The 19,556-nt window shown below is 38.9% G+C and overlaps 1 protein-coding gene across 1 annotated transcript in view; it reads left to right on the top strand.

Annotated features, from left to right (window-relative positions):
- Positions 1-14,807, top strand: part of GUCY1A1 (guanylate cyclase 1 soluble subunit alpha 1) — a 61,096-nt gene extending 46,289 nt beyond the window's left edge. The window contains exons 5-8 of the mRNA XM_069977866.1: positions 6,358-6,849; positions 9,539-9,682; positions 10,496-10,650; positions 14,609-14,807. Of these exons, the coding sequence (XP_069833967.1) occupies positions 6,358-6,849; positions 9,539-9,682; positions 10,496-10,650; positions 14,609-14,792 (975 nt within the window). The 3' untranslated portion in view covers positions 14,793-14,807. The remainder of the gene's footprint in view (positions 1-6,357; positions 6,850-9,538; positions 9,683-10,495; positions 10,651-14,608) is intronic.
- The last annotated feature ends 4,749 nt before the right edge of the window (positions 14,808-19,556 follow it).

The following is a 19,556-nucleotide window of genomic DNA, read 5'->3' as shown; positions in this document are numbered from 1 at the left end:
CAGAGGGTTATGATTGATGTAATAAAAAAGGGCACTACATTGTGATCCAAAGAAAAGAATAGTTCCCCAAAGTAGCGCCCATATCATACAATACAGTAATAAAAAGGATTGGAGACAATGTACCCAAAGGATGAGGAAGAACATTACACTTTTCTGTAATTTTTTAACCTGCTCAGTGTTCTATTTTGTTTTATGGAAAAATGAAAACTATGCAGCAGTTCTATGTTATGCACTTATGGTGTTCAGTTTATGCAGTTGTAGTTGTTCTGTGACACTTAGGGCCCTAATACATAGCAAAATTATCGGCTGATAATTGGTCAGCGGGGAACAGATGGATAAATGCTCTCTGTAATACACCAAGTGATCAGCCAGCGGGTAAACATGATAAACATGTAATAGGCACGTTAAATAAACAACGATCTTGTTTATAAATACCACCCATACCTGCAATCTTTTAAAGGGAAACTACTAACCTGCTGGTATGTCCTTATAGCACATGGAGCTCTGAGGATGAAGGTAAGTTTCTTACATTCACCCATGGCACCATTTTCATGTAATATGTAGTGCAATCCATCCGCTAATAATGCGGTTTGGTGCACCTGGGGGGATGGGATCAGCCCTGGCCAGCTCACGTCTTCTAATGAATATTCATCCAGCACTCTGCAGTGTGAGCGCCGGAGTGTTGTCACAGCAGAGCCCCGACTGGCTGGGGAAGATAAGTGCACTCAGCAGTAGTCCGGCCCCCAGTATGCCAAAACCTCATTCGCAAATGGATTAAGCTACAAAGTACCCAAAAACTGTGCTGAAGATGAAGGTAAGAAATTTAACTTCATCCTCAGCGCCCTGTGCGCTATAGGGACATATCAGCTGTTTAGATGCTTCATGTTCATTTTAATGTACCCTACCTTCGGTTCCTCTCTGTTTCATGAGAGATTAAGATATGTGCAGCTTTTACTTTGCAGTATTCTTTTTTTATTTTAGAATCTTGTTCACACCATGCAGTTATCCTTTTCTATTTACTAACAGCCTTGTAATTTGTTTCATGTTTTTCTTTGTTCCATGTGGAAATAAAAGATTTCTCCAGCAGCTAGTCCAGTAGGTAGTTTTCCTATAAGGTAGGTCCTCCCTTCAGATAGCTTCCTCGTTAGGTAGGTACTCCTAGCCAGCAGTCAGTCATCTCAGCAGGTAGTTTGCCCATTTTATAGCTATCCCAGAGACTTTTCTCTATTAGTTAGGTCTTCCCAGCACATAGAATACCCCTTAAGGTATGTCTTTTCAGCCAATAGTTCCCCACCCCAGTAGGTAGTTTTCCCCATTAGGAATCCTTGTTCATGCCCAGAATAAAACAACAAAATAAGAAATCAAAACATACTCATCTTCTCCCAGCTCCCATTCAGTCCACCAACACCTTCTCATTCTTCTGCAGAGTGACGTAAGGTGTACATTATGAAGTACGCTATGGGGGATGTTTGGCAAGAAGAGATGCTTTTGACCTCCAGTGGCTGCAAACCGGAAGCTGTGGAACACTTTAATTTGTGCACTTTCTGTGCACTCCAGCCCCACCCAGAATATGGTCAGCCAGCGTCTGGGCAGCTGCAACCCCGCAACTGGTGGTTGAACAATCCCTGCCGACACCCAGCTCCCAACAACCTGATCAGTTGTTCCATGCCTCCCTACACAGGGACTTGGGCCAGGAGCAGTTGTCTATGTTCACTGTTCACTGCTTAGTGGCCAGGCCTGGTTGCTGAGCTGCAGAATGAGGCATCAGTACATGGTGTACGTAGTATACTGCATATATAAGAAATAAGTGGCACATCTACTCTCTAATTCCATGTAAAAGTAGTATGACTCTGCTGAGTTTCACGGTTCATTGCAGTACTTATCATTAAAAACATAATTCAGCACCTCATTAGATTTGATTTGCAAAGACTGTAATGAAATGTGACAGATTTTTTTTTTTTGTTAAGCAGAAAAGGTTTTCTTTTTTTACCAGATTTATTAAATGTATGTAGATTTTTTTTATGAGAAGGGGATATAAGTTATTAAATACATGTATGACATTTTATTTGACTGGAAGTCAGAGTATGCATATATTTTTCTCATTTGAAAATAAACTTTTTAGAGCTGCATTCCATTTTTTGACAGAACAGTTTATTCCCCAGACAAGTGATTATTTGTCTCTCTCGGCAGAAATCACTGCTGAAAAGCTGATGGCATTTCTTTTGACATGTTAGGATAGGATATGGTACAGCACCTGATGAAACTGGATGTCACATCATTAAGTGTGCTGGCGTACTAACTTTTACTTTTTATGGTTAAAGAAAAGCTTTAGTCTGCAACCAAAAATCATGTTGGGTTTGGATGAATTCTACACTGCAAAATCCTTGTGGTGTCTGGTGTTACAGTATGCTTCCTAAATGATAGTAGCTAGTGGATACTATTGTCATTTAAAAAAAATGAAAACAGATCCAACAAGGAAACTGTTAAACTATGCTCTAAAATGGCAGGTTTACATCAAAAAATCCCTGGACAAGTGTACTGTAGATATCTAATACATGTAGTGTAGTTTTTTGTGCAAATGGAAAAATATGTCTGAACCGGGCCTAACTTGAGTGCCTTATAATGAATAGGCATGCAATGCTTTTGTTCTCTTTTTTTATATATTTATTATATTTACAGCAAAACATTTAGGGAGGAAATTATCATGGCCTCCCTGTGTACTTAATTTATCACAATTTACACCTGCTGCAGGATGGGCAACCTTAGATGTCCCCGACTTATTGAGAGGCATGGCTCCTTCAATAAATCCAGCAAAGCACACATGAGGAGAATAATATTTATTTGTAAAGTGTTAACAGATTCCGCACTCCTTTTTTTTTTTTACACACATAATACAGGGGATACATTTACGTTTACACATTACAGAATTAAATAAAATAAATACATAAAAAAATATAAAAGAAGTGAGGGACATGCTGGCAAAAGCTTACAGACTAGGAGGACTGGGGGTGACACAAAAGCTTACAGTCTAGGACGACTGGGTGTGACACGAGCCTACACACTAGGAGGACTGGGTGTGACACAAGAGCCTACACAATAGGAGGACCAGTGACACAAGAGCTTACACACTAGGAGGACCAGTGACACAAGAGCTTACACACTAGGATGACCAGGGACACGAGCTTACACACTAGGAGGACCAGTGACACAAGAACTTACACACTAGGAGGACCATTTGACACAAGAGCTTACACACTAAGAGGACCAGTGACACAAGAGCTTACACACTACGAAGACCAGTGACACAAGAACTTGCACATTAGGAGGAGCAGTGACACAAAAGCTTACACACTAGGAGGACCAGTGACACAAGAGCCTACACAAAAGAGGGCCAGTGACACAAGAGCTTACACACTAGAAGGACCAGTGACACAAGAACTTGCACACTAGGAGGACCAGTGACACAAGAGCTTACACACTAGGAGGACCAGTGACACAAGAGCTTAAACAATAGGGGGACCAGTTACACAAGAGCTTACACAATAAGAGGACCAGTGACACAAGAGCTTACACACTAGGAGGACCAGTGACACATAAGCTTACACACTAGGAGGACCAGTGATGAGGACCAGTGACACAAGAACTTACACACTAGGAGGACCAGAGACACAAGAGCTTACACAATAGGAGGACCAGTGACACTAGAGCTTACACAATAAGAGGACCAGTGACACAAGAGCTCACACACTAGGAGGACCAGTGACACAAGAGCTTACACGACAGGAGGACCAGTGACACAAGAGTTTACACACTAGGAGGACCAGTGACACAAGAGAAACAGATTGCTGAACTCAGGGAGACCAGCCAAATGACAACACTGCCGGCTGCTAGTGAAAGCGCTCAGTGCAGTGAAGTCCTAGGTGCATTGCCCCCTGGTAAACATGAATATGCAAAAGAAGAGCCCATGGAGCCTCATTGAAGAGTCTCAAAACACAGGACTAGCCAGATATCCATCCGGGAAGGACCCAGCCAAGGGGCAGCTCCTGTTAGGAAACCACCAAAACCACCATATTAAGTTGCCCTATAAGTCAATGTAATGACAAGGGATAAACCAAGGCTAGGTAACCATCCACATACAGCTGTTTCAGGGTGTTGCCCCTCATCAGTGTGGAGCAGGATTCCGGCTAGGTGGGAGCAATGCCTAGTAGAGCCATAAGAGAAATAGATTGCTGAACTCAGGGAGACCAGCCAAATGACAACACTGCCGGCTGCTAGGAAAAGTGCTCAATGCAGTGAAGTCCTAGATGCATTGCCCCCTGGGAAACATGAATATGCAAAAGAAGAGCCCATGGAGCCTCATTGAAGAGTCTCAAAACACAGGACTAGCCAGATATCCCTCTGGGAAGGACCTGGGTCCTTCCCGGAAGGATATCTGGCTAGTCCTTTGTTTTGAGACTCTTCAATGAGGCTCCATGGGCTCTTCTTTTGCAGTGACACAAGAGGCAGTAAGTACTTTATTTGCAGATGGTCCAACTATTGTACATAGAATCAGAAAGTGCTTATACGTGTTGGGTGAGTTAGTCAATTTCAGATAATAGTGGAAATAAAATGCTGCTCTTGATAAATACCCATTTATTGGCTAGTTTACAGATATTTACACATCACTGATAACTGAATAAATACACAGCAAGACAATAGACAGGCACAAATAAATAATGATATGAATAGAGTGCGTTCATGGAGTGCCTGAGGCCAAAAATAAGAGCACACATCCAACTAAATGATAACTGAATGAATATGTATAACAGCATTTATCATACAGGCCTAATTTATTTAATTTATAGTACAGATGAGTGAATAAAATTCGATTGAGTAGGTATTCGATCGAATATTGCGGTATTCGAAAGATTCGAATATAATCGAGTAGTGTGTCGAATACGCAGCAAATATTCAAAAGCCCTCCCATTGCACTTGGCACTTTTTTAAATCCAATCACCATGCAGGGAGGCTGTGATGGTCCCTGGGAGTACGCACGTAGCGCAAAAACGGCGTTTACCCTCATTGGATGGCTGAACCACATGACCTCAAATCTTAAATACAAGCCTCCCACCGCTTTCAACCTAGTCAGGGAGAGTTCCTCGAACAGGGAGAGAGAGGTTTTAATAGCGTTTTGGCTAGGCAGGCTTACTACTGAACTCAAAAGTCCTTTTCAGGGCTAATATCTAGCGAAAAAGTCATCTCTGCACCCAAAGCATTTCTCAGTGCTAAGAAATAGAACGCAGCAGCAGCAGCAGCAGCAGCTGTATTCATTCCAGTACCCTTTGTGTACAATTGACTTATAGTGTCCCTGGTTTAGCCCACTAAGGGCACGTTAACATTATAACTATTGTGCCAGTTACCCAGTTAAAGGCATGTGATACCTAGTGTGCCAGTTACCCAGTAAAAAGCACGTGATACCCACTCGTGTGCCAGTTACCCAGTAAAAGGCACGTGATACCCAGTGTGCCAGTTGCCCAGTAAAAGGCATGTGATACCTAGTGTGCCAGTTACCCAGTAAAAGGCATGTGATACCCAGTGTGCCAGTTAACCAGTAAAAGGCATGTGATACCCAGTGTGCCAGTTGCCCAGTAAAAGGCTCGTTACACCCAGTGTGCCAATCTCTGCTCTGCTGCGGCCTAGCTTTTGTACAGCGTAATGCGTGATACGCGCGAATCACATGATGCTCTACGGACGCACATTGGAATCATGTATGTAACGCTGCGCAAGAAATACAAAGGAAATGTGTGAACATTGCCGTAAACGTTCGTAAAGCGTTCTACCTGCGATTTTGGGGTGTTGGGTGCACCCAGGCATGCTCCCCCTGATGTCACAGTTGTTGGCATTGTTAAGGGAGGTTTCATGGGGGACTTGGTGACCTCCAAGTGGTCGAATTTGGATTTCCAAGTGCCGAGAATTATTCGTTCGAATAGTCGAGTCTCGGTGCCTACTCAATTCGAATTCTCGAAAGTTGAATATTTCACTACTCGCTCATCTCTAATTTATAGTATATATCTTATATACAAAATTATTATATCATAAATGATTGCACCAGAGGAAAAATGTTATGGCAATATGTATGATTTTCCTTATTTATCCACCCATTTGTTTATTCTGAGCTCTGCTTAGGTAATTGGAAAATTGCAAAACTGCTACATGTTGCCACTTAGGCACTGTAAAACATTACTGTAAAAAATTAATAAAGCAAAATTACCTTATTATACTTTAAAGAGGTGGAGATTACCTATTCTTTATGTGAAAACCCTGTAAAAGCCATGTAAAAAGTTTAGCATATTAAGTGTCTGTTTTTCCTTTCTGCAGTCACAGGCAATGAATCTGAAAGGCCAGATGATCTACGTTTTCGAATCAAGTGCAATTCTGTTCCTGGGTTCCCCCTGTGTAGATAGACTAGAAGACTTCACAGGACGAGGCCTCTATCTGTCAGATATTCCAATCCATAATGCGCTGAGAGATGTTGTTCTAATAGGAGAACAGGCCAGAGCACAAGATGGACTGAAGAAGCGGTTAGGAAAGCTAAAAGGGACCCTGGAATGTGCACACCAAGCTTTAGAAGAGGAGAAAAAGAAAACTGTTGACCTTTTGTGCACAATCTTTCCTAGTGAAGTTGCTCAGCAGTTGTGGCAAGGACAGACTGTGGATGCAAAAAAATTTAACAATGTGACTATGCTTTTCTCCGATATTGTGGGCTTCACAGCAATATGCTCTCATTGTTCACCCATGCAAGTTATCACCATGCTGAGTGAACTTTACACACTCTTTGATTTCCAATGTGGAGAACTAGATGTCTATAAGGTAATGTTTTAAACTATAGTCAGTTTGACACTTTGGGGGAGAATTATCAAACTGGTATAAATTAGAATTGTCTTTGTTGCCCCTAGCAACCAATCAGATTTCACCTTTCATTTTTCAAAGAATCTTTGAGGAATAAAAAGTGGAATCTGATTGGTTGCTAGGGGCAACTGAGCCAGTTCTGCTTTACACCAGTTTGATAAATCTCCCCCCCTTGTGTCGGATGTAATAGGTGTAATTATCTTTTGTGTATCGAAAAAATATTTTTTTAAATAAATTTTTATTGGATATGCAATAAAAAGGATAAAAGACAAAGATCTCGTACAATAGAAATAGGTTAAAATATGGGTGTCAGATTCACCCATATAATGGGTGTCCTATTTGGTTACCATAAGCACAGTCAAGTCACCTGTTACCCCCTGTTAAAAGAGAGCATCAGAATACATAGTACCTAACAGGGATCTTGCGTTTCTCTTGGTTATGTAAAACAATATGTTGGCATAAACCTTACTAAGTGAATAAATTTTTAAAAAGGTGTGCAAATGAACATAGCTAAGAAGTCACCCCGTGCCAGGATAACGTAGGAAGAAGTTACCTGAAGACAACAAATTGAACCCTGTTGGGTAGAGCAGAGAGGTAATCAGAGTTATCCATTTATTTAATGACAGGCAGCCGCGGTCCATTAACCCCCTTAAACGCTGTGATGCACAGCGATCGCAGCGTTTAATGTAGTCAGTGACAGGACAAGGACCTGTCACTGACTGATCGGGACCCCCGTAAGACTTGTGCCGGCAGGCGGGGGTAATCCACTTACCTTCACCCTGTCCGATTGGCAATCTGTAGATAGAGTCTGCTTTCAGACAGACTCTGGGTACAGATCCCCGATAGTACTATTGAATGCTATGCTATGGCACTGCTTGTTTACTCACAGTGAACAGTGTAGATGAAAAAAAAAACACACCAGGATTGCTGTTCTCATTAAATCTAAGTATGATAGCAAGAAGGTCAAGATATTTTCCAAGTTTTTAAATTGGAATTTTTTTTATTTGACTAGTAGCATGAAACAGAACAAAAAAAAAAAACAAAAAACCTCACCCTCTGCTCATCATTCGTCCAGTGCCGCTGCTTTAGACTCCTCAGTGGCAGTGCCCCAGTGACATTGCTGTACACACAGCTTAGGGTGCTGGTCTCAATGGTCATATGCAGTGGCCAGTGAACGGCTGTAGTACCTTGTGCTGAGTGGACAAGGAATTCATCAGAGCACTTCTGCTGGGCTTTTCAGAGCAGCAGCATCAATGTTCCAGAGTAAGCAAAGGAGCGAGTATAGCTTTTTAAAATTTTTGTTCTGATTCCCTGTCTGGTTATTTTATGAGAACAGACGGAAAAACATTGGTTTAATAGTATTCAGTGTATAAAGGTGTATAAAGGCCTATTGACTCTTGAAGCAACATGTAAACCTTCTTTTATAGCTGCCTGGGAAAAGGAACTAGACCTTTCCTTCTCTAAATCTACAGTATTACAGATTTATAAAAACTCGCATGGCTTTTCAAGATGTGTGAAAATACAAGAAAATTCGTACAAACTGACCACTAGATGGTATAGAACACCCCATCTCTTGAGAAAAATGAACATTTTAGATAATGACCATTGTTGGAGATGTAAAACCCATACAGGGACACTTTCTCATATTTGGCTCACTTGTCCTAAATTAAAAAATTATTGGTCTATAGTTACTCAACATATACGCAACATATGTGGTTGTGATATCCCTTTAGATCCTACCCTTATACTCTTATGGGTTCCATCACCTACATTTACTCCAGCCCGTAACCATCTCCCTACATTTTTACTAACAGCAGCTAAATTGCTAGTCCCTCTCCATTGGAGAGATGAATCACCCCCAACATTTAAAGAATGGATTGAAAAGACTCAACAAATAGCTCGCTTAGAAGAGCTATGCAGTTGGGAAAATGGTACCCATGATAAATTCCTTTCCATTTGGACCCCTTGGCTTACCTTCTATAACGGCTATCTGGCCTCTCCCTCTACCGAATCTTAGAAGTTGCCATAATCCTAATACAAGTATGTCACAAATATATCTACAACCTTGTTCTGTTACCCTTAGCAACATTCCACAATAGCGTCTTATTAATCTACAGTGTTATTTTGTTCCGTCTCATTATGTTTAGTTTTCCTATGTTTTACATATTGTTTCCTTCATACAATATGATGTTATTGTTATAGGAATTTACTATTATGTATAGTTCCTACCCCACACTGAGCAACTGTCTTCTCTAGCAGTTATCTGCACAAAATTTGTTAAAAAATATATATGACCCATAGAGCTTGTTATTATGCCTTTATCACTTGCAAGGTCCTACGAGACCTTTATGTTTCAACTCGCTCTTTGTTGTTCTATGTTTCATCTTCTTCAATAAAAATTTGATTGGAAAAAAAAAAAAAAAAAAAAAAAAAAAAAAAAATAGTATTCAGAAGTATTCTAAAATACTTCACGGCACATAAAGTATTGATCACAGTGGTAGAAATATTTCTGGAACAATTACATGACATGGCTGCTTGCAGAAAATCATCATCATGTTTATCTTATGAGGCTAGACAAACAGAAAAAATGAGATGTATATGGTTCATCAAAGCAATTATCGTCACTAAATTATTATTATATTTTTTATAGGTGGAAACTATTGGTGATGCTTATTGTGTGGCTGGGGGTCTACATAAGGATAGTGAGACACACGCCTTTCAAGTTGCTCTGATGGCTTTAAAAATGATGGAGCTCTCAGATAAAGTCACGTCTCCTCATGGTGAACCTATAAAGGTAAGTTACCTATGAAAATACAATTAAGTTATTAGGATTCACACTCCTTTGATCTTCAAAGAATCCCTATTTACCTGCTGTAAATTCCACTTCACAGCTAGCTTGAATCACTTCCATTTCATCCTTACTTAAATGGTCACTAACCTTTCAATAAAACTTTTAGTACAAGCTGTTGTGTGTGTACATGAGGAGTAGCATTATTCTTGGCCTTTTATTTCGCTTGCATATAGCATTTTTTTTAATCAGTTATTTTAAGGCTCCATCTACTATTTTCAGTTGTCCATGTATAGGTGGAAGCCAGCCACTATAATGTCTCCTCTACATTACACACATACTCACTGATATTCTGCTCCCCTGTATAGCACACCCTCAGAGCAGTAGGACATTATACAACAATTCTGAGCAGTGTAAGCTGAAAACCCAGCTTTCGGGTGAGTCAGTAAAGTGCGAGTGGTGTCTTTATCTTACTGATTGTACCTCTACCTTTTTATAGTGAATAATGTAAATGTGAGGATTTAGAAGAAAGGAGAAGGTAGCCTTTATATGATAGGATAAATCCCAAAGTTTCCTATATTTATATGGGGGGGGGGAGGGGGCGAAGGAGAGTGTCACACATAGCATTTTATTGTTGCTTTTTTTTTCTTCAGCTTGTCGACCAAAAGGGAAATAAGGTTGGGACTGTGATAGGATATGAAAATGATCAGAGGCCAACAACAGTACAATATAGCTCCATGTACTTTAATGGGCACTACATTGTGGATCAGCCAGGAAATCTACATTGAGATATTCTTAGTATTTCCTTTTCTTTTATAGATGCGTATAGGTCTACACTCTGGTTCCGTATTTGCTGGCGTTGTTGGTGTAAAAATGCCACGTTACTGCCTTTTTGGAAATAATGTTACTCTTGCCAATAAATTTGAATCTTGCAGTGTACCAAGGAAGATAAATATCAGCCCTACAACATATAGGTAAGCATCTTGTTTGTATTTAATATTTAACAATATACAGTATAAAGTGTATATGCACATTGCACATTGATCCCTCAACTTACAATGAACTCAGGTTACAATATTTTAGACATACAGTACAATGGGAAAGGAACTGTTCTGCTAGTTTTAGTCAAGCTCCTGCCATAGGAGCAGGAGACAGAAGCATGCTAAGTTACTGGTGCAGTTTATGAAGCTCTTGGAGAAATTTCCATTACTAAGACCACTACTAAGCTGAGGATTAGAGATGAGTAAACCTCAAGCTTGCTCGAGTTTATCCGAACCTGAACACTTGGCATTTGATTACTGATGGATGAAAAATCCGAGCATTTGAGTTTGGACAAACTCAAGAAAGCTTGAGGTTCGCTCACTTTTTCCATTCTCTAAATTGAAAACAATACTGTTTGCACAGGAATGTTTGAAGGTTATTGTTTATAGAACCAACGTGTCAAACTCAAATAGACAGTGGGCCAAAACGTAAAAATTGGACAGAGTCGTGGGCCAAACTTTATTCAAGGGCCAAATGTATTGAAACGTATGTGCGGCATTCTAGACATCATCAGAGTGGGGTGCGGCATTCCTGGCACTGGCGTGTGTCACCATTGGCACTGTCATTGAAGTGTCCATGTCACTGCCTCATGTACTGCCCTGATGCTTATACCAGTGTCCTATTGGGATGGCTGGTTCCTAGCCTAGTATGCTGCCTTCTGTATGGCAGGAGGCATCCAGTGCCATGGGCGGTCTGTAAAACTGTTGCATGTGTGCCACTGGTGGACAATCTGTACCGTATACAGTACATCTATAGTTCACCCTAGGCTCTGCACTTTCATAACACCTAACCACCTATATGCAAGCTCCCCATCCATAGTGTCCAAAACGGATCCGTTTTTTTTTTACGGACACAAAAACGTAGCTGACACTATTTTTGTGTCCGTTTAAAAAAAGGATCCGTTCTGATTTTTTTTTTTTTTTTTTTTACAATGGAAGTCAATGGAAAAAACGATCAAAACGGATGCACATAAATGCATTCATTTTTCATCCTTTTTTTGCAAAAAACTGATGAAAAAAGATTTCAAAAATGCAGTGTGAACCTAGCCTTATTAGTACCCCTTAATTCTGCTCTATAAAATAGTTGCTCCCACACAGTAGTTACCACAATATTTTCCCCATGCAGTAGGTAATCCCATATTAGCATCCATTCAGTAATCAGACCCCCAATAGTGCTCCATATAGTAGTGTGCACCATATAGTAGTCAGCCTCCCATATAGTAGCACCCCAACAGCACTCCATAGAGTAGTGAGCCCTCCTCCATAGTGCCCCATATATTAGTCAGCCCGCCTCAATAGTGCCCTATATAGTAGTCAGCTCCCTCTTAATAGTGCTCCAAATAGTAGTTAGCTCCCCTCAATAATGCTCCAAATATTAGTTAGCCCCCTCAATAGTGCCCCATATAGTAGTCAGTCCCCCCAGTAGTGCCCTATACAGCTCTAAATTAACCCAGTAGTGCCCCTCATAGTAACTTCTCCCCCATTAGTGCCCCACACAGCAACTATTCACTTCATTAGTGCCCCACTTGGTAGTTTGCTACTCCTTTGTAGGTGAATGGGCTTTTCCGACTCCCTCGCTGTAGCTCCTCTGCCTGCAGGATGCACCCAGTGCCGGCAGTGTGTGTGATTATGTCACAAGGATGCGGCTGTGCCTTTGATTACAACTCACCTCTAGGTTGCAGGCAGGCCCGTGGCCTTGAAGTGAGTAATAGAAGGAGATGCCGTGTCCTGGCACAGGCAGCATATTGACATCACACATGCTGCCTGAGGTTGGTGCGTCTTGCAGAAGATTAGAGTATGGGTGGTTCAGGTGGCCTTCCAGACCACCCATATTCAAATTAGCTGCACTGTCCTTTTGGTGGTCCAGCTTTAGGAAATCAATTGATTACCTCTGCGGGCCAGAATTTTAAATCTGTAATCACAGAGGGCACATTGTTTCACAAACACTAAGGCCTCATTCACACATCCACAAATGTTGTTCGCAATCGCGGACGATTATGGAACTGCAATTGTGGACAGCAGTGTAGTGGTCCGCAATTCATGGAGTACTACTTTCTAGACAGTGACCCTTTCTACAATTGGTGATCCTCACTACAGCATGTTCTATTTTTTTTTTTTTTGTGGAAAACAATTGCAGGAAGGATAAATAAATGCGGACGTGTTAATAGCCCCATTCCAAATGTGATATAAGTATCTAAAAAAATGTTGATCCGCAAATGCGGACAGCATTTGCGGATGTGTGAATAAGGTCTAATGCTATGTGTTAGTTACTGTACTTGTGCATTGTACTATATTTTATACTAGAAAATGTACCCGGCTCTGCCCGGGCATAAAGTGTCGGTGTGTTAATCAGATTTGTCCCAAGGGTGCCCAGGAGGTCAATCTATGCCCTTGTTTTTTTTTTGTTTAAGGGGGAATTACCAGAAGCCCTATATACCCGACAGTTCTGCACTGTTTATGTAAATTGTAGCTTAAGCACATTAGAAATAAACTAAAAACTTTAAACTTCCTAAAAAACAAACTTAGATGTCAAGTGATCAGACTGTATACAGCCTGAGTATCTACAACATTGGCAGTGTTATATACAGCCTGGTTATATACAACATTGGCAGTGTTGAATACAGTCTGGTTATATACAACACTGGCAGTGTTATTGCCAGGTGCATTGACATAAAGATTTTTATCTGATACAACTTTGGAGCAGCAACATACATGTAGAAAACATGCAGAATGCAGATTTATGCCACCACCTGCAGTGATCGGCTTTGGGCCTTGTTTATTGTCATTGCAAATGGTGCTTAACAGGAAACTGCAATCATTTAAAAGATATTGTTTCATCTGAGTTAATCAATGGAATTCATGTACACCTGTTTTAGGGGTCCTGTATACCTGTAGTGTATAGTTGGGGGGCTGTATACCTGTAGTGTAAAGTTGATGGGGGGTCCTGTATACCTGTAGTGTATAGTTGGGGGCTGTATAACTGTATTTTATAGTTTGAGGGTCCTGTATACCTGTTATGTATATTTGTTGAAGGTGTCGTATAACTGTAGTGCAGAGTTGGGGGGTCCTGTATACCTGTAGTATATAGTTGGTGAAGGTGCTGTATACTTGTAGTGTAGAGGTGGGGAGTCCTGTATACCTGTAGTATATAGTTGGTAAAGGTCCTGTATACCTGTAGTATATGGTTTGGGGGCCCTGTATACCTGTAGTGTATAGTTTTGTGGGTCCTGTATACCTGTAGTGTATAGTTTTGGGGTCCTGTATACCTGTAGTGTATAGTTTTGGGGGTCCTGTGCACCTCTACATAAATCTCCGTACTGTCGGAGCTGTGGGGACATTTTTAAGTCCGGCACAGAAAACGCCGGACTTAATAAATGTCCCTCTTAGTGTATAGTTTTGGAGTACTGTATACCTGTAGTGTCCTGTATACCTGTACTGTATTGGTAGAGTGGGGGTCTACCATATATTTCTGTGGATCTGTTCTCAAACAGCTGGCCCTAGCAACCAATGAGATTACAACTCCCTTTGAAAATGAAAGTAGGAATCCTATTGGTTGCTTACAACTGCCATTACTGCTAGTGAGCTGCAGTGCTAATTAGATCACCTGTGCGTGCAGTGTGGAGATTTTCCCATTCATTTCTATGGGGCGCTCTTTCCCATCCCGCTCCCCTCCTGTATATCTGGCAAGGACGGGACCTTTGCTCTAACCTTCCCAGGCACCCAATGTATCTGCCTGCCAAATATGGGGTTAAATGGTTCAGGCATTTGGAAGTCTATAGAGGACAGATGGACAGACAGAAAGACAGACTTTCATTTTTATGATATAGATGAAAACTGTTTAAATTGCACTCTAATTTGTGATTATTATTATTATTATTAAATATTCTTCCAGCTTGCTTAAAGATTTCAAAGGATTCAGGTTTATACCTCGATCAAGAGAAGATCTTCCACCAAATTTTCCAGCAGAAATTCCAGGAATATGCTATTTTCTAGAGGCCTCGGATCAAGACATGTTGATCAAGACTTGGTGCCAAAAAAAACTTGTAGAGGATTCACATTTCAGCAAAACAAAATAGATATTTTGCATATTGTGTAGCAGTATTTCTTTATGATATTGTCTTCCTCCACAATAACATTTTAAAGTAACATCTCCTAGTAAATCACAATATTGCTTTGTAACTGCACACATAAATGGGCTCTAGAGATCAGATAAGGACAACACCTCTTCGAAGCTAGGTATTGAAACTAGAAGTATGTATTAATGTGGTATGTCTGTTAGACTTTGGTTATCAATGGAGTATTTGCAATATGTTAAATCAAGTTTTGAAAATAATCATGTTATTTAATTTTGGTAAAATGAGACCTCATCGTTGGAACTTTTTTCTGAATGAATAGGTTACACACTGTTATATATTTCAAATTTTAATACCTTCTTTCCAGTTTTAAGTTTTGGAAACCAAGCCCCTAATCCCATCCTCTACTTTTATCACTCTATTTGTGTTACAGTTCTTTAATAATTAACATGTTCATTATTAATATCCATCATTATTAAAAAAAAAAACAGCATTTTTTTAAACTAAAAAAAAAGTTGTGTAAACATTAAATTTATCTGGATCAACACAGCATGAGGCTATGCTCACACAATGTCTTTTTTAGGTTAAAAAATGGCTGTTTTTTTGTAAAGACGGCCATTCATAATGATAGTGATCATTATTAACGGACATTATTATGAAAAAACAGCCATTTTCGACAAAAAAAACATTGTGTGAACATAGTTTCATGCTGTAGTGATCCAGATAAATTCAAATAGTTAATTTATTAATGGTGTTTTTTTTAACTTTTTTTCACCCATAGCGTTATCTAAAACTGTGGGGGCGACATATTTAAGGTCATAATGCAAATGTAGTCAAAAGCGTACCAAATTTATAAGGGGCCATACTTTGCCATGTAGTCAATAAGATCTTTGTTTTACCTTTTTAAATTAAAAATACATGTATAAAGTAATATCTTGTGACCATATAATATACAGACAAGATTAAATATATGTAAAGTTCCATACATGGAAAAGCTGACCTCAACTTCTCTGTAAGAAAAAAAATTGAATAAATATGTTATTTTTATATGAAATAATGTAGTGCTCACAGATAATTTAATCTGTAGTCAAGATTTTTACCTTGCAAAAAAGAAATATTATTTTCTATCCTTTAAACTGGCCACTCATCTTCTCACGTGACACAGTTCTTTTTTTATTTTTAATATCTAATGCATTGCTTTATGCTTAAAAGGTTGTGTACAATATTCTTTCCATTTTCTTATATTTTAGAACTCACACTTAGATTTTGTAATGGTGAATACTTTTTTATCATTATTGTATTTGTTAATATTTACTACATCATTTTATCTATACAATCTAAGGTTATGAAGTGCTTCTATGACTGCCCAAAACACTTAATGGCACATTAAACAAACACACTGTTAAAAAATTATATACTTTTGATTCTTGAAAAAATTATCAAATCCTTTTAATTTGGAAAATACACAATGGCCCAGATTTACTAAGATTTTCAAGTTTTTCAAATCCTTACAGGGTTTTATGTCTCATTCTGTTAGATTTATGTGTCTGATTGTCCTTAGTGTGCCTCACTGTCTTTATTAATAATAATAATAATAATTTTATTTATATAGCACCAACATATTTTGCACTTCACAATTCTGTGTGCCTACTTGCACCATTTATCAGTAGATGCACCCAAAACTGCATGAAATCCCTTAGTGAATATGTTGGGTCATCAGCAAAAAAGTAAGAAAACATCCCCTTCTTGGGATTCTTATCTGCTTTGTTGGTCATATTATCATATGTATATTGAACATACTGGATAAACACAATATATATGTAGGGAAAACACACTAAGGCTATGTTCCCATTGTGAGAATATAACGGCAAAGGCTGCCGCTCGTTATATAGACTGCCACTAATAAAGATCATGTTCATTATTGGCAGCCGTCTATATAACAAGATTGCCGCCTTTGTCTGATCTGTTCCTGAAGTGGGAACATAGCCAAAAAGAGGAAAAATGTCTAAGCATGTTGGCTTAGTGGTTAGCACTGTACCCTTGCAGCGCTGGGGTCCTGGGTTCAAATCCCAAAGACAACATCTGCAGAGTTTGTATCTTTGCTTGGGTTTCCTTCCACACCCAAGACAAGACATACGCTATACAAATAAAAGGATTCTGTTTAGTAAATCTGGGCCAATAAAAACAGCTTACAATTAAAAATTTAGAGTTAGCTATATTTTTAATCAATTCAAAATGACCCTTACATCCCATTTTAGGTTAGAGTAAAGTTATGCTCAGTTTTTGTACATGTAATCCATCTGGTGCTATAAACAATATGAATGGAAGTTTCAGGTTACACTCAAGGATGGTTAGACACCAACAATGATAATATATGATTATGTTTCATATTCAAAATGTATATAAGGAGTGCATTTATTTAAACGCCCTTGTTTGCACATACAGTAATATACTGTATATATACAGTGTTGAACAACTTTGTAAATACAATACCATATACAATACAAATATTATTTGGTGTTTACTGATCCTGAACCTGTATTCTGTTCTGCATTAACACAGGACAATGTTTTGTTTTTCCTACATCACATAACAATCTAGCCCCTGAAATAAATGCAACAACCTATAAGAGGCTTTGTAGAGCTTTAAAAAAGCAAGGGATTTTGGATGATTTCAGCTCTGAAGCCTGCAGAATTCTTGGGGCAGCTCTGGACTATAGGCTGTAACTCCTCAATAAACTTTAAAAATGCCCTTTTTTATGATACATTGTATCCTTATGTTTAAATGCAAAGGTGATGACAATGGGGCTTTTGTTGAAAGTAAACCTATTCCCGCTGGTGTTAGTGTAATATATTTTTGTGATCATATATATATATATATATATTTATAATATGACATACAAATAAAAAATATTTACCTGCATGCTATAAAGTATATTTTATGTGTTTCTTATAAATATCTTTTTTTATAAAAAAAAAAGAACTATAATTTATAAATGTTACGATTGATTAAATATTATTATCTATATGTGTCTGAGATTATGCATATAGAACTTCAACAAAGTCTTCCTGCTGGTTTTGCCAAAAAAAAAAAAAAAAATTATAACATAAGCAGCTTCCAAAAACAATATTTATTTCTGTTATTGTGTGGATATTGTTTCTTCAGTTTGTAGACGTATCTAATTGGGAAGTCTTTGAGAAACAGCGAGTGATTATGTAATTCTGTTGCTATCTCTTATTAGATGATGTAATGCTGCAGTACAAAAACCTCTGTAGAACACGTCACCAAGAACTTGTCAGCTATAATGTCACTGCCAGAATGTGTTTTCACTTTTGTTCCCTGGAATGTACTTGTTACAAGACAAGCATAGGCTTACTGGATGTGAACATCAAGCAATATGTGCTTTGTAGGTTTCTGAAGCTCTATTTTAAAATTCATATTGTAAACTGTAAAAGTCCTAGCAATAAATGTTTTTCTATTCTACTTATTTCTAAATGTGTTTCATTACAGTTGTTTTTGTGTTTCTTTTTACACTAGGCCAATTACAACAAAAATGATACTTTTTTTGAACCGCAACCTGGTTCCCACGCACTGCATTGGTCTATTACCGAGCACCGGCCCAGGCTGAGGCACTGGAGGCGGTCCAGCCCACCCCAGTGGGAATAACCCTTCCCCCTTATTGACACAGCTCCATTAAAATCAACGGAGCAGTGTCATACAGGTGCGTTGTTTTCTTTCCACTGGGGGCGGACTGGCTGCGGTACCGCTTTCTTCTCATTGGTGTATTTAAATTATTTTGTCATTTTTTTTGCAATGGCAGGAATAAGTTTGTTTTTTTCCCTTTCATTACCCATAGCAACCAATCACAGTAGCTTTAATTTTTTTTCAAGAACAGAATATATCAGAGGAGGGGTCTGATTGGTTGCTATAGACAGTGTTTCTTTTAGACAGTTTCATAAATCTGCCCATTAACACTAAAGGGAGATTGTCAGAAATGACAAAAGACATCATCTCTCACTTTTCCAGATTGAATCAGTTGATTGAATATTTCAGCATAAAAGACATTTTAAAATTGTATTTAATTCACATTTTATTACACCCTAAAGTACATTTTATTTATAGTAGTAAATCTCTTAAATATTCCTATTAACAATCAGTATGATTAATGTGTCAAAACAACACTTTTGGAGAATTTCACCGATAGCGTTTTTCCCAGACTTATTTGCTGAATGAGGAGACCTTATGGAGTCCCAGAAGAGTTGGTAAGTTTCCCAGAGGTTACAGAAGCCTCCAGGAACCTCTCAAAGAGCAGTGCTCAAAGAACGTTTCCTGTGTGTGGTTCCAGGAGGCACATTCAGGGGGTGGATTGATATTTTTGCCTGTAGCTCAGTCTTACTCTTTCTCCTGCTGCATACATTTTCATCATTTTTTGGCTGCTGCCAAATATGACTATACAAAATGTGATATAACATATAAATAGGGTATATGAATGGGGTTAAGTGTGAAACCTCTGTGTGTTAATGTTCAACAAAATCTCTCTTTAAAAACAACTTGCAAAAGTTGGCCAGTTTTTTACAAGCTAGAGCTAAAGTAGCATGACAAAAATGTGAGTGTGTGTGTGTGTGTGTGTGTGTGTGTGTGTGTGAAGAAAGCCTAAGGATCCTTTTAAATTTACAGATTTTTGCCCCTCTACAAGCGCCATTCAAGGAAATCAGTGCTCATTTGCAGTGCCTTTACAAGGCACTACTAATTATACACCAATTAACA

Source organism: Dendropsophus ebraccatus, chromosome 7, assembly GCF_027789765.1.
Source record: "Dendropsophus ebraccatus isolate aDenEbr1 chromosome 7, aDenEbr1.pat, whole genome shotgun sequence".
NCBI lineage: Eukaryota > Metazoa > Chordata > Amphibia > Anura > Hylidae > Dendropsophus > Dendropsophus ebraccatus.
Note: the sequence above shows the minus strand (reverse complement) of the source record. Positions and strands in the feature narration are given on the sequence as shown.